Source organism: Cherax quadricarinatus, chromosome 72, assembly GCF_038502225.1.
Source record: "Cherax quadricarinatus isolate ZL_2023a chromosome 72, ASM3850222v1, whole genome shotgun sequence".
Classification (NCBI taxonomy): Eukaryota; Metazoa; Arthropoda; class Malacostraca; order Decapoda; family Parastacidae; genus Cherax; species Cherax quadricarinatus.
In genome coordinates, this window is record NC_091363.1 from 1,613,326 (window position 1) to 1,636,907 (window position 23,582).

The following is a 23,582-nucleotide window of genomic DNA, read 5'->3' on the forward strand; positions in this document are numbered from 1 at the left end:
GGACAAGGTTGTCTGACATTGTGCTTTTTCAGATAACCCAATACGTACCTCTAATTGTACCTCAGTGGGTAATATTAAAGAGGGTTCAAAAACAAAGCTAAGGGCAAATATTTTTTCACTACTACTGTATAGGAGAATAAAAGACAAATTTCTCAGCAGGAGTCAAAGTTGCTGCAGTATGAAGATAGGCCAATTTTGAGGTAACAATAACCATCTCTGAGTGCTCTATATCAACCTAGCACCCTTCTTCAAGGATGGTGCCATCAAGAGGATATCAGTGTAAGACATTAACACTGCATACAGTTCATTCTCATAAGTAATTACAGATACAACATTGATTTTATGGACATTTAGTTCCAAATCCTTTCCATATTACTGATTTTTCCACCTTCAGAGTGCAGTATTCTTTGGTCTTGGGGTTGGATAAGTGACTTACAGTTTGGCAGTAAATACAATGCTGTAGGAATTTCAAGTTCCTGCTCATAAATTTTTATGGTTTCGGACCATCAAGTGTCCAGAAAATCGACGTTGTACCTGTACTACAAGAACTGTAATCAAAGATAATTTTCCTTTTTATGAATATTCAAACTTGCTGAAAATACATGGCACAATGATAAGTGAAGTAAAATGACTTTACACAGTGCCTAAGTCCACACTAACATATTTATTTGGAAACTTCTACTAATATCTTTCCAAACAATACACCAATTTGGGAATGATCAAGTATTACACCACAAACAATGGATGGAAGGTGCTTCAAGAATTGGTAATCACTTATGCTGAATGTGCTGAACTATACAAGAAACAGCTGTCTACATTGAGTGTCAGCATTGTACTGCTGGTAGTCAGCATGCAATGAGCAGGGAATGACTACTGGATAGAGATGACAGGCTAATGGTCAGGAATTACTTCTATTAAGGGAAGATAGGGAGTGGAATGGGGTGGAGATATAAAATTTAGGATAAATTATTTAATATAATAATTGAGCATCCCCTTCTCTGACCATAACACGTGCATTGCTATAAAAGTTTTGACGTTTCAGTAACAAATGAATGTACAGTATATACAATATACAAAGCGTAACGTTAACACATTTAACCACCCACTCACAGGAACTGCTTCAGCACTATATATCCACAACACTGCCATATTACACAAGAAAATGCTAAAGCACTGTAGTAATACACCCAAAAGAACTTTTTTTTTAATTATTTGTTGAAATATACAAGAAATACACAGAGGCACACATACAAATGTGTCTTTATGTATATACCAGTATTTATCTGCCAGCAGCCTTTTTAAGGGAACAAGCCAATGGTAAACAAAGGGTCTTCCCTTTATGTCTGATGAGGTTTTTATTCTGTACTTACTGTACTTGTAAAGTACTGTACTTATGTACTGTACTTGTAAAGTGCAGTACATAGAAATGAGCTTGGATTGTAGTGTTCTGTCTCCTTTAGCCACTAGCATCCAAATTCACTTCAAAAATTTAAGTAGTTGTGACATACACATTCCAGTGATCTACATTTCTGTTTGAGAAGAAAAATTTAATTGTATATTTGCAGGTACAGTAGTAGGTTGATAGACAGCAACCACCTAGGAAGGTACAACAGTCCTGCCATACAAGTGTGACATGGAAGCATGTTAAATGTTGTACACTCTGGCAGATTTGCTTATCTTTCCTCTCAGTCTCATATGTAAGATGGCAGGTGAGTCTTACAAATTTATACTTACATTCAGTGTACATTTACCTTTACTTTTTTGTGTTTCTTAGTTCTTGTTCTTGAAATATTTACGACCAAATTTGTGAATAAATGCTTTACAAAACTGACAAGTTGATAAATGAGAAACTTGTGCAACAGTTACTTCTTCAGTCCAATACAGAAAAAAGTGAAAGATGAGGAGTTTGAGGTAATCAGTCCCTCAGCCTGGAGTCGATGTGTTCAGTCCATTGATGGACTGAATGCATCAATAAACACATTTACTCCATTGATGGACTGAACACATCGACTCCAGGCTGAGGACCTGATTACCTCAAAGTACTCCTCATCCTCCACCTTTTTCTGCATTGGACTGAAAAAGCCACTGCATGGCAAAACATTTCCAGAATAAAGATACTCAAATGTTGCACAAGTATCTCATTTATCAACTGTCCAATTTATAAGGACTGGTTTAAGACCAGGCCACAGGTGCTGTGATTCCTGAAACCCTCAACAGACTTCACAGAAACTTAGCAACTGAAATACTAATGACATGTTACCCTTAATGTGCTAATACATAAAACAAAGTAACTCATTACATTAACAAATTTGGATGCCTATTTGCTTATTGTTTGCATTATATTTTATTTCTTTATAAATTTAGGTGCTGACAGTAATGATTTTTGCCTTCTCGGGTCACTTATATTGTCAAAATTTTCTTTCTCCCATTTATTGCTAAATGCTGAGTCGTATGCATTTACAATTATCAATTTTACATTTGGTTATGAAAGTCTACCCCAAAAATTTGAAAGTTATTATTATTTGGGGTATTAATTTCTATAGTGTGAAGTGTTTTTCTTACCAATGTGCTTGATCCACATCACTCACTCACTCACTCTCTCACTCTCTCACTCACTCACTCACTCACTCACTCACTCACTCACTCTCATTCTCTCTCTCACTCTCACACACTCACACACTCTCACACACACTCACACACACTCACACACTCTCACACACACTCACACACACTCACACACACTCACACACACTCACACACACTCACACACTCTCACACACACTCAAACTCTCTCTCACTCTCACTCTCTCACTCTCACTCTCTCACTCTCACTCTTTCACTCTCTTTCTCACTCTCCCCCCCTCTCTCTCACTAGTTTCAGTTAGACCCATGTCAACAGTCAAATGTCTCTTAGCTTAGTTACTGCAGATTAACTAAGACTATTCTTACTTGAATAATGGTTGGAGATGCTGCACTTAAGAGACATATTATTATGTACAGTATTCTAGTTACTGTCTTAGTTGCTTGTTTTTTATGTTAGAGTTGTGATATAATTTCCCGTTGCTCTACACAACCTTTATCTTTAATATTCTGTTCAGTGTTTCTTAATTTGTCAAACTTTTGAGTTATCTCGATATATTACTGTTTACTTTTGTTTACCATACATATGTATGCTTCAACTGTAAGTTTCAACTGTATATCTTAGAAAACTCTTGAGGGTTAGGTCAAGTTAATAATTTTTTTAAATGCCTTTTATGCACTGGTATTGCCTTCTTTGTTCATAGATGATCCAAAAGAAATGTTATTTTCAAAACATGCAAAATTGTTGCTTTGATCCAGTTGAGGCGCAGCACCTGGCCTAGGTTACATACTGACCTTATTACACTCCAATGGAATTCTTTATTTCTGACACTTGTAAATGTTACTCTCTGACCTATAGACACCACTTACAAGCCCAAATGTGTAAACTACAAAGAACAGGTAGATCTTACAGACTGATGCTCAAAGAGAGATGACCTATTTGTGTACCTATTTATAGCTATAAGAAGAGCTATATCTGTGGAATTCCATATTTAATGTTTAATCTATCATAATCTGTGGAATCAAAAATTTAATGTTAAATCTATTATAATTTTTATATTTACAGTCATAACAAAACTTAATACAGTGGAACCCCAGTTTCCATCCTTAATCCGTTTCAGAAGGTCGGTCGAAATCCAAAATGGACAAAAATGAAGTAATATTTCCCATAAGAAATAATGTAAATCCAATTAATCCATTCCAGACACCCAAAAATATTAATAAAATATACATTTTAGAGAATAACTAATTTTACATACAGAAAACAAAGAAATAAATATAAAGCACTAATTTTAATGGATATATGAACATTTAAATCACTTTAACCTTTATTGAAGACTCTTGTTGGCATATTCTTTATGAGATCAGCATGCAACTGCCTGGCCTTTTTGCAAATTATCGCGTCCACATCACTATCTCCCGCTAACTGCTTTTCGTTGATCCACACCAACAACAACTTCTCAACATCTTCGATTGTTTGCCATCACTACCACCCTCTACCACCATCATTACCACCCTCTACCACCATCATTACCACCCTCTACCACCATCACTACCACCCTCTACCACCATCATGACCACCCTCTACCACCATCATTACCACTCTCTACCACCATCATTACCACCCTCTACCACCATCATTACCACCCTCTACCACCATCATTACCACCCTCTACCACCATCACTACCACCCTCTACCACCATCACAACCACCCTCTACCACCATCATTACCACCCTCTACCACCATCATTACCACCATCACTACCACCCTCTACCACCATCATTACCACCCTCTACCACCATCACTACCACCCTCTACCACCATCATGACCACCCTCTACCACCATCATTACCACCCTCTACCACCATCATTACCACCATCACTACCACCCTCTACCACCATCATTACCACCCTCTACCACCATCATGACCACCCTCTACCACCATCACAACCACTACCACCATCACAACTACTACCACCCTCTACCATTATCACTACCACCCTCACTGACCAAGTGACAGGCAGACTGAGTCACGTACGTTTGAGCGGCCGCAACCCGGGCGGGCGGACAAGTCTGATACAGACAATTTCCAAGCAGAGCTACGAAACCCGGGGTAAAATTTTGCCCAAACAAGTGGTCGAAATCTGAACTGTATGATATCCGCACTGGACAAAATCCAGGGTTCCACTGTATCTCCCATTATATCCCATTCCATTGTTCAGAAGCAATAAAAAACTTCTTGTTATCTTTCAACACAATTTATCTCAAGTTTACAACTGTGGCCTTTTGTTCTACTTGTTACTGGTATTAGGAAATCATATATATTTTTTTGTATCCTTTTGTTACCCTTTCTGTGATTACCTTCAATATTTTCTTAGGAGATATCACACCACAACTACATATTCCAATTATGACATATGGTACTAACAGCATTTTCTAGCACTTACTGGTATTGTAAGTATTGTATATTTGACGGATGATTTAAAGTTTGCCAGCAAAACTAACAAATTTTTCACACTCTTATGTGATTTTATAATGACAATAGTTCGTCTATTATAACACATAGAGTCCTCCTCCTGTCTAACTCTTAAATATACTGTCAAACAATCTATATTTTTCATGTGGTCTGCAATCACTTTTATTTATTTCCACTTCATGGTACTGATCTACAAAAAAATCTGTCCTCTTTTTATTACTCCCTTTGTTTAATTTATTTAGCAATTTTTTTTTTTTTTACCTCACCAGCCTTATTTTACACAAGATCCTTGCTTTATCAGCAAACATATTTAAATACTGTTTTGATTATTTTTGTGACAAGTCATTTACATAAATTATAAAAATTAGCATGTCAAACACTGATCCTTGTGGCACTCCACCAGCTCTTTCAAGGTTTGGCTTCACTTTTCTACATTACCTACTTTTTCCAAACAACTTGTCAATATGTTCCTCGCAGCTTTTAGTTCTATTTTGTTTCTTTGAAATATTTTCTTAATTAGATGATTACATTTTTCTTTCTTAAAATCTAGTCATTCTTCTCTCTTTTCTCCCAAAGTCCTATATATGAGTGTAGTTTCACATGCTGTTTAAAAAGTAAATGTGAAAATTAAGACATGTGCAACATCTGGATATTTTTATTGCAGATGTTTTGCCATAGAATTCTAGAATTTGTATTGATAAAGCCACTGGATGGCAAAAAGTCTACAATAAAGATACCCAGATGTTGCACGTGTCTTAATTTTCATCTTGTTGGTATTGTATACCATTCTTGTACAAAAAATAAATGTATCTGACCTAGAACATCACTCTCGAAATTTTAACTCCTGCTTACTGAACAGATGGGTAACAATCATGCTTGTGTACTCACCTCGCCTATATGTACTCAACTAGCTCATGGCTGCTTCCCAGATTCACTCTCCTAGCCTTCTGGGCCCTACTGTGTTTTTGTGTGTTTCCGTATTTATGCATATACTTATCAACCTACTACACTATGAAAAATATTTTAATTTTATATTGTGATAACTGAGATCATTACAATGTTCAGTCAAACAGCTTCCTATTACATGAGGCTTTCAAGTTATTCACTAAGACTTGGACTTTGTCTTAACATTTATGTGAATCACTTTCAGAGATTTCCATAAAGAGCATACAAGGTGAGATCTTTACTACTTCTAATTAGCAACAAAGCTTTTTATTAGTCCCTTACCCCAGCTTTCTCTATTTGTCTATAAAGTCTACCTTAAATCACACTTAAATTGAATAAAAAATAGCTAAATGCTGACTACTGTTTGGCATGTTGTAGTACTGAATCAGACATAATGAAGTGATTTCTGATATATTTAATTATATCGTACAAAGATTTTGGAAGCTAGATTTTTAAGAGCAAATATAAACACTTAATACTCCAAACTTGCAATTCTAAATGAAGGGAGAGTTGTCAAGCATATTTTTCTTATAAACAGAAAGGGAATAAGGACAGGGCATTTATGAAGACTGTGAGAGCAACCAAGTGTGCGAGTGCTCTTCAAACATTAGGGATTCAGTTAAACAAACACCACACTGGCAAGTCAGCATCCTTACGGCAGATGCTGGGTATGGTGTCGACGGCGGTGGCGATTATGGTGGCGGGGGCGTGAAAATGGACTGAGATCACCTCCCGGGGGAGGCCAGTCCTCCTGTGATAAGTTGGTGAGATGCCCCGTGGGAAGGCTCTTGCTCTCTGCCCGCTCACGACTGTGCCTCTCTGACTTGCGAGAGTCTTGCCTCTCCCCACCAAGGCCAGCAGGAAGCACCCTTGCTTCGGCTGACTCCCGTCTCTTGTGCCTAAAGCAGTCATGCTTGGCCACGCGAAAACTATTACTTCTGCACAGACCAATAGAGACTTGCTAGCCTTGTTTGTTCATAACATTCAATACTGATTGTGCTGATATTTCACACAAAAATACTTAACCCTTAAACGGTCCAAACAGATCGACGTTCAAATCCGTAGTGCTCCAAACGTAGATCTACGTTTTTTTACATACTTTCGAACATAACAAAAAAACACATGTAGATAAAAAAAATGTTTACACATTTTCAAATGAAAAAAAAAGATGAAGATCTACATTTTTTTACATACTTTCAAATGTTGAAAAAACGTATATATACGTTTGGACCGTTTAAGGGTTAAGAAATACTTGTGTATAACAACCTCTTCATTATCTACAATTACATAATTTAAAGTCTTTAGTACATGTACAGAGCTACTGTATCACTTTACTGTTTTTAAATTAAAATAAGCAAATTAATACTGCAAACTAATACTATCCAGACTTTAAAACTGACACTGAAATTATTTCTGTTTAATAATCCCTGAATTAAAAGTTGAATATATAAATTGTACAAACATCACCAAAAATATATCCTGCACCATATACAGAGTACAGGAACACACCAATGATCAATAAAACCTCTTATGTGCTTCTAAAGTACTGAATATCAATTGTGAGCTCTTAGCTTTGAGAATAACCTTGTAATAAAAGGGAAGTGGTAAGCAAAAAACTGCATAATTAATATCAGGTAAGTGTGAGAAAGTGAGTTTTATGATAAAGTTCTTACCTTTGTCTAATATTTTGTGTAGTGCAGGTATTATGATTATTTTGGTCAGATGCAGTAATTTCACATCCATTTGTTAGCTTTTTGCCTTCCTCAAATATAAAGTGTGTATTTAGCCAGGCGCTGAATAATTTGTCCTGAAAAATACAATCAAACATATAAGACATTATATCAAGGTAATTAAGCATCATCATTTAGTCAACATTCAAAAGTTATTTTCACTTGATAAATAAAATGGCCAAAGACTATTTTCTACCACAGCCTGTGAAGGAAAATCTTGGTAGGTACTGTAGTATACCAGTTACCCATGACATACCAGTGACTAGCTTCAGGCTGCTCCAGCAGCCAGACCTGTGGCTAGGCTTGCCTGGTAATGGCTTGATCAGCCAGGCTATTGCTACCTGTAGCCTACAGCCCCACATAGTCATCACAACCTGGCTGATCCAGTATTTGCTAAAGGAAGCAATCCTATGGGAAGATTAATTGTAATCATGGATGTTAAGGCTATGGGGGTCTGCTAGAGTTACTATGGGAAGATTAATTGTAATCATGGATGTTAAGGCTGTGAGAGTCTGCTAGAGTTACTATGGGAAGATTAATTGTAATCATGGATGTTAAGGCTGTGAGAGTCTGCTAGAGTTACTATGGGAAGATTAATTGTAATCATGGATGTTAAGGCTGTGAGAGTCTGCTAGAGTTACTATGGGAAGATTAATTGTAATCATTGATGTTAAGGCTGTGAGAGTCTGCTAGAGTTACTATGGGAAGATTAATTGTAATCATTGATGTTAAGGCTGTGAGAGTCTGCTAGAGTTACTATGGGAAGAACACAATGAGCACCACTGTAGTCTATAATCTTAAAAATGTTTCTAAAACAGTAAAGGTAAATACAATGGTAAGCAAAACAAAGGCAAAAAAGTCACCAAGATGACATACATGCAGACAAAAATGACAACAAAACTGATTTTTTAGTTTATAAAAAGTGAAGAAAACAATATACAGTAAACATGAAACACTGTTATAATTACTAACAAATATATTAAACAATAAATGCTTGGGCAACAACACATTTACCAACCGTTCGTCTAACAAAGTTGGTTCTTTTTAGCTCAATCTTGATATCCCCTGAAATAGGTCTGGCTACTTCATCTTTCACAGGTAGATATATAGTTTCCTTGCCTTTCCGCACATCACATTGCTGCGAGCTGTAGCCTTTTTTGTTACTATGGGAACTTATTACCAGATACACCTCTGAAAAATGGGGAAAAAGTTAAAAAAAAATTATTTTTTACTCTTTTTTGTTATTTTATGAATTTAATTTTTTTTTTTATGATCGATACAAACAAAAGTTTATGTGTAATGCTATAGGTTCGAACCTTTGAACTCTTACAAGGAAGAAGGACGTGTCTTGACACAACTTATGGATGTGGGTTTATGAATTACCTTGTAGCTATTTTTTAAATTCATATTAATACCATGTAATGGAACCTTAAATATAAAAAATTAAACTATGCAAATTTTAAGTACAATATAGGCTAAGTTTTGCCTGAAATGCTATGTATCCTATGAGCCTTCGGATTATTGTATGTTTTATACATCAATTTTAAAATCAAGATTTATATTTGTATTGAGTAGAGTATCTCCATGCACAAAATTTTATGAAACAAGGCTAAAAACAGAAAATGACCCACCAGGAAATATTAACTAAATAAAGCAGATTCTTCTCAAGCATTGTGACTAGCTACCACTATCCCAGACTAGCTACCACTATCCCAGACTAGCTACCACTATCCCAGACTAGCTACCACTATCCCAGACTAGTTACCACTATCCCAGACTAGTTACCACTATCCCAGAGACTTGCACCAGTGTCAGTAACTACCTCACTAGCAACTACTGGTACAGTGGACCCCCGGTATTCGATGGCATCGGTATTCGATAAATCCGGTATTTGATACATTTTATCGCAAAAAATTTTCCTCGGTATTCGATTGAAAACCCGGTATTCGATACGATTCGTACGAGACGTGTCCACGTGTGGCCTGAACTGCCCCTTGTGTGCCAGTGTTTACAAGCCAGCCAGTGTGTGCGCATCTAAGGATACATTCAGTACATTCCATATTATCCATATTATCACTGTGTTTGGTGCTTGTTTCTGCAAAATAAGTCACCATGGGCCCCAAGAAAGCTTCTAGTGCCAACCCTTCAAGAAAAAAGTCACTAATGACTTATGAAATGAAGAAAGAGATAATTGCAAAGTACGAAAGTGGAGTGCGTATGTCGGAGCTGGTTAGGTTGTATAATAAACCCCAATCAACCATCTCTACTATAGTGACCAGGAAAACGGCAATCAAGGAAGCTGTTCTTGCAAAAGGTGCAACTGTGATTACGAAACAGCGACCGCAAGTGTTAGAAAATGCTGAGAGATTGTTATTGGTGTGGATAAATGAAAAACAGATAGCAGGAGATAGCATCTCTCAAGCGATCATTTGTGAAAAGGCTAGGCAGTTGCATGACGATTTGGTAAAGAAACTGCCTGCAAATAGTGGTGATGTGAGTGAATTTAAGGCCAGCAAAGGTTGGTTTGAAAGATTTAAGAATCGTAGTGGCATACATAGTGTGATTAGGCATGGTGAGGCTGCCAGTTCGGACCAAAAAGCATCTGAAAAATATGTGAAGGAATTCAAGGATTACATAGGCAGTGAAGGACTGAAACCTGAACAAGTGTTTAATTGCGACGAAACAGGCCTGTTTTGGAAGAAAATGCCAAGCAGGACCTACATTACTCAGGAGGAAAAGGCACTCCCAGGACATAAGCCTATGAAAGACAGGCTTACTCTGTTGATGTGTGCCAATGCTAGTGGTGATTGCAAAGCAAAGCCTTTATTGGTGTATCACTCTGAAACTCCCAGAGTGTTCAGGAAAAACAATGTCCTCAAGGCTAATTTGTGTGTGCTGTGGAGGGCAAACAGTAAGGCATGGGTCACTAGGGACTTTTTCTATGACTGGTTACACCATGCATTTGCCCCCACTGTGAAAAATTACCTAACTGAAAAGAAATTAGACCTTAAGTGCCTCCTGGTATTAGACAATGCCCCTGGTCATCCTACAGACTTGTCAGAGCGACTTTCTGGGGACATGAGCTTCATTAAGGTCAAGTTTTTGCCTCCTAATACCACTCCTCTCCTGCAGCCCATGGACCAGCAGGTCATTTCCAACTTCAAGAAACTGTACACAAAAGCTATGTTTCAAAAGTGCTTTATAGTGACCACAGAAACTCAACTGACTCTAAAAGAGTTTTGGAAGGATCACTTTAATATCCTCAGTTGTATAAACCTGATAGATATGGCTTGGGAGGGAGTGACTAAAAGGACCTTGAACTCTGCTTGGAAAAAACTGTGGCCAGAATGTGTAGACAAAAGGGATTTTGAAGGATTTGAGGCTAACCCTGAGAATCCTATGCCAGTTGAGGAATCCATTGTGGCATTGGGGAAGTCCTTGGGGTTGGAGGTTAGTGGGGAGGATGTGGAAGAGTTGGTGGAGGAGGACAGTGAAGAACTAACCACTGATGAGCTGATAGATCATCTTGAACAGCAAGAGGGCAGACCTGAGGAAACTGCTTCGGAGGAGGGGATAGAGAAATTGAAGAAGTTGCCTACTTCAAAGATTAAGGAAATGTGTGCAATGTGGCTTAAAGTGCAAACCTTTTTTGATGACAATCACCCTAACACAGCTATTGCAAGCCGTGCTGGTGACTATTACACTAACAATGTTGTGAAACACTTTAGGGATGTCATAAAGGAACGGGAGGTACAGGCCACTATGGACAGATATGTTGTGCGACAGAAATCCAGTGACTCTGAAGCTGGTCCTAGTGGCATTAAAAGAAGAAGGGAAGTAACCCCGGAAAAGGACTTGCTACCTCAAGTCCTAATGGAAGGGGATTCCCCTTCTAAACACTAACATCTCTCCCCTCCTCCCATCCCATCAATCATCACCAGATCTTCATTAAAGGTAAGTGTCAATTATTTTATTATTATTCTATTGCATTAAACTTAATATTCCATATAGTAAAAATTTTTTTTTCATACTTTTGGGTGTCTTGCACGGATTAATTTGATTTCCATTATTTCTTATGAGGAAAATTGATTCGGTTTTCGATATTATCGGTATTCGATGAACTCTCAGGAACGGATTAATATCGAATACCGGGGATCCACTGTACTTCACTTCTAAATACTAATCACCAATCACATTATTTTAGAGTGCGAAGTTAGCTGCATAATATAATGTTTAGTGGGAAAAGTGTGTCTGCTGACCACACAGGCATAAGAAATTTCCTTGCTAAGTCAGAGGTACTTACTTCTGAGAATGGCTACAAACCTGAGCAAATGTTTAATGCTGATGAGACAAAATTATTTTAGAACGAGATGATATCTATAATGTTCACAAACAAGGCAGAGAAGAGTGCATCTGGATTCAAGGCAGCAAAAGGTCAATTAAGGTTTCCACTGTATACTAATGTAACAGGTGATTTTTAAGTGCAAGCCAATGTTTATTTATTGCTCACAGAATACCCTTGCTGTAAAAGTAAATACAAAACCACTTTGCCTATTATTTGGTGGTCTAACAACATAGCATAGATGAAAGGCCTTGTTTACTGAGTCGGCCAACCCTTATAGTATTCCTGCACTGAAGCAGCACCTGGCCAGAAAGAATCTTTCATTCAGGTTCTCCTCAACTCTTGGAGTCCAACAGCTATCCTCAACTCTTGATAATTCCCACAGCTATTTTCAACTCTTGCAGTCTGTGGACCCAAATGGTAAGGCTGTGTTTTTACAACCAAATACATCTCTGATACAACCACTGAACTAAGGAGTGATTTAACCATAAGTGATACTACAAGCAAGGTCATGCAGGAGACCATCATACCAACGCAGAAAAAAAGTGTGCCAGACTTTTGGAGTCAATTTAACATTGCAGAAGCAACAATGCATATAAAACTATTGTAGGATGAAGTGACCCCCAATCAACAATAAATGCAGGATGGAGAAAATTATGACCTAGTCTGGTAAATAATTTCACAGGTTTCCCCCAATAAAATTAGGTTCGAGTCAAATCACAATTTTGATATACATGTCTAATAAGACATTCAAAATACAAGTAATTTAGAGGTTAATATTTGTTCCAATACATTATAAAAACAATGCATTCACAAAAGTGTGGCTACATAACACAACCAACCTGAATTTACACTGGATAATGGTGCAGTCATTCTGGCTTCCCTGAGACGTACATAAGGTGGATTGTAATTGAAGTTTGAGGTGACTAGTTTAGCATAGTACTCCACATATCTTCTTTGGCTAGGTATAGTTACTCCCTGCAAAAAAAGAAATTTGTATTAATAATGACTGCATTATCACATGATAACATTATAAACACTGTACAATACAATTTACAGCTTTAGTACTGTAAACAAGATAAATACTGGTACCTACTTTTCTATCAAAAGTTCTTTTATCTCCATAAAAATCCAAAGCGTCTTGTGCTAAAATCTTGAATCGGCAGTGCAGTAAGTAGCAACATATCATAACACCAGTTCGGCCCTATTGGAAGATATGCAATAAAAACTTTAAATTTCTATTTAACCATTAATTTAAAAAAAAGACTACAATTACAGTAAAACTACAAGGAAAGAAATGTAATACGTAGTAGGTTACTGTACACTTGAGCAACCTATTCAGTACTTAAGGGGGGAGGCGGGAATATATTTTTGTTTTCAACCGATTTATTTTATTTTTGGTGTACTTTTAGAGGTGCATATATAGTTTAATGTGACAAAGTTTCAGTATGATTGGCCAACAAACAACATAAAAAAAAAAATATTAACATAATTTTGATATATGGCAGCATCCCGACAAATTGGCACTACGAGTGGCACTTCCGACATTCCCAACTGTTAGAATACAACTAGCACGAATTTTTTACATTGCCATTTCATCTAATATATCTTATTATCATGGTAAAAAAAAATACATTTGACAATTTTTGGCATTCACCAAAATATCTGCCTTTTACCCCCCACAAAATCAAAAATATTTGAGATATTCCAAAAAATCTATCATTAAAATTTAAAACACACTTTGTTTTATATTGTCTGTGAAAATCATTTCAATACAATCATTAACCCCTTGAGGGTTTTGGTCGTACTAGTACGTCTTACGCGTAGGGGTTTTTGACGTACTAGTACGCATAAATTCTAGCGCCGTCAAATCTCGCGGGAAGAGGCTGGTAGGCCTCCATATGAAAGAATGGGTCTATGTGGTCAGTGTGCACAGTATAAAAAAAAAATCCTGCAGCACACAGTGCATAATGAGAAAAAAAAACTTTCACGTTTTTTTTGGCATAAAACAGCGTCTTTGCACTGTATTTTTGTATGGTATTTATTGTTGTATTCTAGTTTTCTTGGTCTCATTTTATAGAATGGAATGCATATCACAGAAATTGAGATGATTTTTACTGGTTTTACAATGAAAAGTACCTTGAAATTGAGCTCAAAGTAGCAGAAATGTTCGATTTTTACCAAAGTTCAAAAGTAAACAAATCATGCCAAGCATCCAATACACGTCAACTGTTGAGTCTAACATTCTTTTGCAATTGCGCCAATATGATTTATATCATTTTTTACACTAATGCAGTAGTCTGCATAACAGTAAATCTTCTATTTTTCGTGAGAATAAAAATTCAAAGTGGAAAGCAAAAGAATGTAAGAGGGGCCTTGAGACGTGACTAATGAGCAGAAGAAATGTCATTTTAGTGCCAGGAATGTATTTCTTGTTTGTTCTGGACACTATTCGGAAATTGGCATTTTTTGAAATTTGTGTGAAATTGGCAAAACTGCTAAATTCTGACCACTGTATTGGATAGTTGAAAATGGTAAATGGGTGGTTTCTTGCACTCATTCAATAGAAAAAATGTAGTTCTAGCGAAATATTCATGTTGTTTGTCGACTAGTACAGAGGAATTGGCCAAAAATGGGGCTTAAATTGGGCAAAATCGCCGATGCGTAAACATCGCCGAGACCGCTAACTTCGCGAGAGCATAATTCCGTAAGTTTTCCATCAAATCTCATAATTTTGGTGTCATTATGATCGGGAAAAGATTCTCTATCTTTTCATAAGAAAAAATAATTTTTTTTTTTTTAAATTTGGCCGACCCTGAGAACGAGTTTCTGAGAGGGCCTGTCGACCCTCAAAGGGTTAATAATGGTGCTGGTTAGCGAAACAAGTGAATAAGTTACTTCCGAGATATAGGCCTAGAACGCTGGCAGGCCTACCGTCAAAAAAAACATTTTCTTTTTTCGCGAAAATCGCGTTTGTTTCGGTGTATTTCTTAGTAAACTGATGTTCTAGTGCAGTTATCCTCTTCAAAACATCATTTTCTCTCACTCACAGACCAAACAATACAACATGGAGACGAGGAGTAACTTTTTTATATCGAGATATTGCTGGTGGACTCTCGCTATATTATGGCCTATTTTATTCAGTCTAGAGTATATAACATGTTTGTTTGTTATTTACAGTGATTATTATATCATATTAGATCAATTCTGATAGATAAATAAGCCGTATAGTTAATATATAAGCTGATATAAGCGTAATAATGAAGTGATTTCACCTGGCACTCTCTGGAGAGGGAGCACTGCCGAGTGTACCTAGGTGCTTCCCGATAGGCTAGACGTCTATTGATAAGCTCCACCTACTCTTATATGATGCCAAATAATCAATTATTATATTAGAAAGAATAATGCAAAGAAAAAGCGATAAAAACAAGGAAAAAATTCCAAAAAATACATGGGTTGAGAACAGACGCGCTACCTACATCGCCGCCACCATACCTGATATAAATGACTATAATTTCTTGTAGAAACGTTGTAGAACATTGATTCTTGTACCATTGTGTTGCCAAAGAGTTAAGCTATTTTTCTATATGAATAACTCATTTTCATAATTTTTCAAATTTTTCTTGAGAGCGCTGAAAAAATGTTCCTTAACAACAACTAATATTATAGACATTTCCCTAAGTTACCCTAATATGATAAAATTTAAAATAATAAATGTGATAACAATAGCTACAGGAATTTAACAACAGTTGCAATAATCAAATTGACAGGAATAGCAGTTTAATAATGATTATAGCAATTACTTTGATCATACTAATTTTTTTTTGCACTGCATTAAAAATGGTTGTCAAGTTAGATGTGAATTTCAATTGTAATATGTGTAATTGCAATAAAAAATTAAAATAGAGGTAGTAATTATATTAAACTGAAATATAGAACAGTACTACCATACAGTGTACCATAATTTCAGCTTTCAAATAGAAATAATAATAATTTAGAAAATGGTATACACTTTATAGTAGGGAAGGCTTTGCAATACTCTATACTGATAACACAGTAGTTTGTATACTATTGTATTAGGTACATGGAATCTACAAGGCAGTTTTGAGAGTTGTTTTATTTTTGTCTAACATGAATCCAGGCTTCCTTACTGACTGCCTGGTCAACCAATATTCTTTCTCTCTCTCTCTCTCTCTATCTATCTATCTATCTGCTTCTCCTTTCTACCTGTGCCATATTTATATTCAGTATTCACCTTATGTATCCACTTCTAATTCACACTTGTTCCTGTATCTACCACTTAGCTCATTTTACCCCTTCATCCTTATTCCACTGTGTTTTACTGTATACCTGTGATGGGTTTCTAGTGTTTTTCTAGCCTTGCAGCCAGATCAACCTGCTATATGAAGGGTCTATCTGGAGGGAGATTTGGGGGCCAACACTCTGGTGGCTCAGTCCATGACCTGGTCTGGGACCAGGCTTTAGTTAACCCCTTGACAAACTCTTAAGATTATCTAAGAGCATTCTCTTTGATATATCTTTGATGAGTTCTGACAGTTTTTCCACTCCCAGAGCCCAGCCATAGGCCAGGCTAGTCTGGTGCTTGCCTGCTCAACCAGGCTGTTGCTTGTGGTGCTCTGCCTACCCACATATCCATCACAACCTGGTTGATCTGGCACCTGGTGAAGATACCTATCCAATTTCCTCTTCAAGACTTCTATACTTGTCCCAGCAGTGTTTCTGATATATGTGCCTATACTTATTACATAACATACAAATAAAATCTATTATAGTCACAACAAAGTGCTAAGGCCGTGTGTGTTATTCAGTGTTACAATATAATCTGAATACTGTACTTTTATCTCTGTATATTTACATACCAGGTTAAGGTACTCTAACAACCTTTTTCTAGCTTTCATCCTACTTTAACTTCCTCTACATCCCTTTCTTCTCATTATTAGCACTTCTCTCACTATATCTACATCTTTTATTTCACCAAATAAACTTGGTATCATACAGAGCTATGTCTGAAGGGGATTATTATGATCAACCTTAATAACCAAGACAATCTAAGATGAAGGTTGGAATACACAGCCTTCCTAAACTGTTTAATTTATGTCTCCATGAGGGTTTGGAGCACACATTCCTGCAAGTTTAACTTACCTTTCCGGCCTTACAGTGCACGACAGCCACATTTTTCTGATCTTCGTTGAGCCAATCTGCCATGTCTTTACACAACGGCTCGATGTCAATCAAAGGAGGAGGATTGTGGTCAGCAAATGGAAAAGTTCTAACACGGTTATGGAATCTTGCTGCATCGTAACATCTATTTCTCTCCGAGCATCTAAAAATTCAAAGAAAATTTATAAAATTTAACTTATATGAGGTATGGGTCACTTAGCACAGTGTGTTGGAGGCTCAGTCTTATGACCACTAATTGTTATTCTCACAGCCATTGTTCAGGAAATTAACACAATTCTTTTTACTGCATGTATGAATTTTCACAGCTTTCTGCCTGTTGTGTACCTGTTCTTGATTCTGGTCATCATCAGTACCCGGTCCCTGACCTGGCTTCCTGGTTGATGGTCTGATCAGTCAGGCAGCTGGTCCAGCATAAGCACCACAGCCTGGCTGATCAGGAACTTACTTAAGGTACTTATCAAATTCCCTTTAAAACAAGTCAGGGGTCCATTAGTTGTTTCTAAATCTAGTGCAGAGGTTCTAAACACATCACCAGGGACCAGGCTGCAGGGGCAATGACCACCAAAATTGACTATATTATTATTATAATCAAAAAGAAGCGCTAAACCAAAAATCTGACTATAGGTAACTGATATAGGTATGATATCAGGTATTTTGAACAGTAGTCAGCTTAAAATTAAATTTGCAAACAGTAATGACATAATATTTAATCAGCATTTACTTACAAATTATATATTCTATAATGGTCCTTGTGTCTCTCTTCTAAAAAGCGGCATACATCGTCAATGTGATTTCTGTATACGCCCTCTAACTTCTGAGCAGGGAAGCCCATGGCAATTAGACGATCTGTGATATCTGGTTACAAATGTTAAGGTTCACAACGCCAAATTTTGAATTAACAGTTTCTAACATGCACGATAAAGAGTACAGTAATTCAATATAAAACGAAACAAATTCAAAATAATACATAAAATGTGCAATGAAACATTCAAACTAATACAAACTCAAAAGTCAAAAAATAAAACAACCCCAGAGTAAAGATTCTAGTTTCAAGTAATATATACATAACCTGTTTGTAATATACTTGTACATACTGTACCACATTTTACCACAAATGCAGTGAATAACTCTTCAATCCCAGCACTCTATTACACTTCACAAATGACGGCTGATCTCTGCTTAAAAATATAATAATTACCAATATAGTACTTTTTGATCACTGAATATGCAAATTCTTACAAAGAAGGCTAAAGAATATCATGACTGCTGAAACAATCTTTGTCAAAAGTTAAGCTGCTACAGGAAGGTACAGAACTCAACCTGTTATGTTAAAAATGGTATACAATATAGACAAGTTGTTGATTATACAAAAATCTTCTTCAGTCCAATACAGAGGCAGCAGGTGTAGTAGTAAAATAAAGGTGATGTCATCAGTCCATCAACCTTGGAGAAATAGTATTTGAGGTGGTCAATCCCTCATCCTGGAGAAAAGTTGAGCTCCATAGTCTGGAACAATATCATTCCAGACCATGATTGTGGTTGTGGTGTTTTGTGTGGTTGTGGTGTGTTTGTGATGTTTTATGTGCTTGTGGTGTATGTGGTTGTGGTGTGTGTGGTTGTGGTGTGTGGTTGTGGTGTGTGTGGTTGTGATGTGTGTGGTTGTGATGTGTGTGGTTGTGATGTGTGTGGTTGTGATGTGTGTGGTTGTGATGTGTGTGGTTGTGATGTGTGTGGTTGTGATGTGTGTGGTTGTGATGTGTGTGGTTGTGGTAGTGTGTGGATGTAGTGGTGTGTGGGGGTTGTGGTACGTGTGTGTGGTTGTAGTGATGTGTGTAGTTGTGGTGGTGTGTTGAGTAGTGCTGTGTGTGTGTAGTTGTGGTGCTGTGTGTGTAGGGTTGTGGTGTGTGCTTTTTTGTGGTGTGTATGGTTGTGCTATGTGTGATTCTGTTGTATGTGACTGTGCTATGTGCAGTTGTGGTGTTGTGTTGTGTGGTGTTGTGTGTGTGGTTGTGTTGTCTGTGTGGTTGTGTTGTGTTGTGTGTGTGGTTGTGTTGTCTGTGTGGTTGTGTTGTGTGTGGGGCTGTGTGTGGGGTTGTGGTGTTGTGCGTGTGTTTGGGTTTGTGCTGTTGTATGAATGGTTGTGGTGGTGTGTGGGGTTGTGGTGGTGTGTGGGGTTGTGGTGGTGTGTGGGGTTGTGGTGGTGTGTGGGGTTGTGGTGGTGTGTGGGGTTGTGGTGGTGTGTGGGGTTGTGGTGTGGGGTTGTGCTGTGTGGGGTTGTGCTGTGTGGGGTTGTGCTGTGTGGGGTTGTGCTGTGTGGGGTTGTGCTGTGTGGGGTTGTGATGGTATGTGGGGTTGTGATGGTATGTGGGGTTGTGGTGGTATGTGGGGTTGTGGTGGTATGTGGGGTTGTGGTGGTATGTGGGGTTGTGGTGGTATGTGGGGTTGTGGTGGTATGTGGGGTTGTGGTGGTATGTGGGGTTGTGGTGGTATGTGGGGTTGTGGTGGTATGTGGGGTTGTGGTGGTATGTGGGGTTGTGGTGGTATGTGGGGTTGTGGTGGTATGTGGGGTTGTGGTGGTATGTGGGGTTGTGGTGGTATGTGGGGTTGTGGTGGTATGTGGGGTTGTGGTGGTATGTGGGGTTGTGGTGGTATGTGGGGTTGTGGTGGTATGTGGGGTTGTGGTGGTATGTGGGGTTGTGGTGGTATGTGGGGTTGTGGTGGTATGTGGGGTTGTGGTGGTGTGGGGTTGTGGTGGTATGTGGGGTTGTGGTGGTATGTGGGGTTGTGGTGGTATGTGGGGTTGTGGTGGTATGTGGGGTTGTGGTGTGTGGGGCTGTGATGTGTGGGGTTGTGGTGTTCTATGAGGCTGTGGTGCCGTGTGGTTGTGATTTTGTGTGGGGTTGTGGTGTTGTGTGGGGTTTTATGGCTGTTGTCTGGTTTGTAAGGCTGTGGAGTTTTGTGGTTGTGGAGTTTTGTGGTTGTGGAGTTTTGTGGTTGTGGTGTTCTGTGGTTGTTCTATTTTGTGATTGTGGAGTTTTGGTTGTGGTGTGTGTGTGGTTGAGGGTTCTGTATATGGGTAAGTGTATGGTTCCAGGTTAATGAGTGGGTGTATGGGTACAGGCGTTTGTCCAGGTATATAGATGGGTATTTGGATGAGTGTATGACCGGGTGTAAGTATAAGTATATAGATCCAGATGTATGGATAAGTATATGGCTGCTGGTGTATGGGTGGATAATGGGTCTAGATGTATAAGCGAGTGTATGGGCTATGTATTAATGGATGTATGGATACAGTTGCATAGGTATAAGAGTATGGGGTGGGTATATAAATACAGGTGTGTGTATATGTGGGTGTATGTGCAGTTGTGTGGGGTACAAGTGAATAGTTCTAGGTGTGGGGGTGGGTACAGGTGAATGGTATTGATGTGGGTACAGGTTCAGCTTTACTGTTTGGGTTTGTGTGGGCACAGGTATATGTGGGGGTGAGTGTTGGTGCAGATGTATGTGGGGTGAGTGTTGGTGCAGGTGTATGTAGGGGTGGGTGTTGGTACAGGTGTATGTAGGGGTGGGTGTTGGTACAGGTGTATGTAGAGGTGGGTGTTGGTACAGGTGTATGTAGGGGTGGGTGTTGGTACATGTGTATGTGTGAGTGGGTATTGCTGCAGGTGTATGTGGGGGTGAGTGTTGGTGCTGGTGTATGTCAGGGTGGGTGTTAGTGCAGGTGTATGTGAGGGTGGGGGCGAGTGCTGGTGCAGGTGTATGTGTTGATGGGTGTTGGTGCAGATATGTGTGTGGGTGGATGTTGGTGCAGGTGTATGAAGGTGTGGGTGTTGTTGCAGGTGTAGGTGTGGGTGTTGGTGTAGGTGTATGTAGGGGTGGGTGTTGTTGCAGGTGTATGTAGGGGTGGGTGTTGTTGCAGGTGTATGTAGGGGTGGGTGTTGTTGCAGGTGTATGTGGGTGGGTGTTGGTGCAGGTGTATGTAGATGTGGGTGTTGGTGCAGGTGTATGTAGATGTGGGTGTTGGTGCTGGTGTATGTAGATGTGGGTGTTGGTGCAGGTGTATGTAGATGTGGGTGTTGGTGCAGGTGTATGTAGATGTGGGTGTTGGTGCAGGTGTATGTAGATGTGGGTGTTGGTGCAGGTGTATGTAGATGTTGGTGCAGGTGTATGTAGATGTGGGTGTTGGTACAGGTGTATGTAGAGGTGGGTGTTGGTACAGGTGTATGTTGGGGTGGGTGTTGGTACATGTGTATGTGTGAGTGGGCATTGCTGCAGGTGTATGTGGGGGTGAGTGTTGGTGCTGGTGTATGTCAGGGTGGGTGTTAGTGCAGGTGTATGTGAGGGTGGGGGCGAGTGCTGGTGCAGGTGTATGTGTTGATGGGTGTTGGTGCAGATATATGTGTGGGTGGATGTTGGTGCAGGTGTATGAAGGTGTGGGTGTTGTTGCAGGTGTAGGTGTGGGTGTTGGTGTAGGTGTATGTAGGGGTGGGTGTTGTTGCAGGTGTATGTAGGGGTGGGTGTTGTTGCAGGTGTATGTAGGGGTGGGTGTTGTTGCAGGTGTATGTGGGTGGGTGTTGGTGCAGGTGTATGTAGATGTGGGTGTTGGTGCAGGTGTATGTAGATGTGGGTGTTGGTGCAGGTGTATGTAGATGTGGGTGTTGGTGCAGGTGTATGTAGATGTGGGTGTTGGTGCAGGTGTATGTAGATGTGGGTGTTGGTGCAGGTGTATGTAGATGTTGGTGCAGGTGTATGTAGATGTGGGTGTTGGTGCAGGTGTATGTAGATGTGGGTGTTGGTGCAGGTGTATGTAGATGTGGGTGTTGGTGCAGGTGTATGTAGATGTGGGTGTTGGTGCAGGTGTATGTAGATGTGGGTGTTGGTGCAGGTGTATGTAGATGTGGGTGTTGGTGCAGGTGTATGTAGATGTGGGTGTTGGTGCAGGTGTATGTAGATGTGGGTGTTGGTGCAGGTGTATGTAGATGTGGGTGTTGGTGCAGGTGTATGTAGATGTGGGTGTTGGTGCAGGTGTATGTAGATGTGGGTGTTGGTGCAGGTGTATGTAGATGTGGGTGTTGGTGCAGGTGTATGTAGATGTGGGTGTTGGTGCAGGTGTATGTAGATGTGGGTGTTGGTGCAGGTGTATGTAGATGTGGGTGTTGGTGCAGGTGTATGTAATGTGGGTGTTGGTGCAGGTGTATGTGGGGGTGGGTGTTGGTGCAGGTGTATGTGGTGCAGGTGTATGTGAGTGTTGGTGAAGTGTGGGTGGGTGTTGGTGCAGGTGTCTGTAGGCGTGGGTGTTGGTGCAGGTGTCTGTAGGTGTGGGTGTTGGTGCAGGTGTCTGTAGGTGTGGGTGTTGGTGCAGGTGTATGTGTGGGTGAGTGTTGGTGCAGGTGCATGTGGGGTGAGTGTTGATACAGGTGTATGTGTGGGTGGGTGTTAATGCAGATGTATGTGGGGGTGGTGCAGGTGTATGTAGGGGTGGGTGTTGATGCATGTGCATGCATGGTTGGGTGTTGGTGCAGGTGTATGTAGGTGTTGGTGCAGGTGTGTGGGTGTTGGTGCAGGTGAATGTGGGGGTGGGTGTTGGTGCAGGTGTGTGGGTGGGTGTTGGTGCAGGTGTATGTAGGTGTTGGTGCAGGTGTGTGGGTGTTGGTGCAGATGTATGTGGGGGTGGGTGTTGGTGCAGGTGTATATGGAGGTGGGCATTGGTGCAGGTGTATATGGAGGTGGGCATTGGTGCAGGTGTATATGGAGGTGGGCAGTGATGCAAGTGTGTGTGGGTATAGGTAAATGTGTGGATGGGTATAGGTACAGGTGGGTGGGTATAGGTACAGGTGGGTGGGTATAGGCACAGGTATGTGGGTGTGTATGGGCAGAGATGAGTGGGTATGGGTACAAATGTGTGGGTGGGTATGGGTACAAATGTGGTTAGGTGGGTATGAGTATAAATATGTGGGTGGGTATGGGTATGTGTGGGTCGGTATGGGTATAAATGTGTGGGTGGGTATGGGTATAAATGTGTGGGTGGGTATGGGTATGTGGGTGGGTATGGGTATAAATGTGTGGGTGGGTATGGGTATAAATGTGGGTGGGTATGGGTATGTGTAGGTGGGTATGTGTACAAATATATGGGTGGGATTGGGTACAAATGTGGGTGGGTATGGGTACAGGCATATGTAGCTACGAGTACAGGTGTGTTGGCACGAGTACAAGTGTGTGTTGGTACGTATACAGGTGCATTGGTACAAGCACAGGTGTGTTGGTACGTGTACAGGTGTGTGATGGTCCAGGTTAACTTTAAGAC

At 39.6% G+C, this 23,582-nt stretch overlaps 1 protein-coding gene across 12 annotated transcripts in view; it reads right to left on the reverse strand.

Annotated features, from left to right (window-relative positions):
- Positions 1-23,582, reverse strand: part of LOC128701272 (phosphatidylinositol 3,4,5-trisphosphate 3-phosphatase and dual-specificity protein phosphatase PTEN) — a 97,992-nt gene that overhangs the window by 73,434 nt on the left and 976 nt on the right. For 11 of the 12 annotated variants that reach the window (XM_053794914.2, XM_053794913.2, XM_053794910.2 and 8 more), the window contains exons 2-8: positions 18,004-18,133; positions 17,240-17,420; positions 13,173-13,280; positions 12,919-13,054; positions 8,753-8,925; positions 7,678-7,811; positions 6,661-6,942 (exon numbers count right to left, since the gene is read on the reverse strand). In XM_053794914.2, the coding sequence (XP_053650889.1) occupies positions 6,661-6,942; positions 7,678-7,811; positions 8,753-8,925; positions 12,919-13,054; positions 13,173-13,280; positions 17,240-17,420; positions 18,004-18,133 (1,144 nt within the window). The remainder of the gene's footprint in view (positions 1-6,660; positions 6,943-7,677; positions 7,812-8,752; positions 8,926-12,918; positions 13,055-13,172; positions 13,281-17,239; positions 17,421-18,003; positions 18,134-23,582) is intronic. The other variant, XM_053794916.2, reaches the window with a different exon arrangement.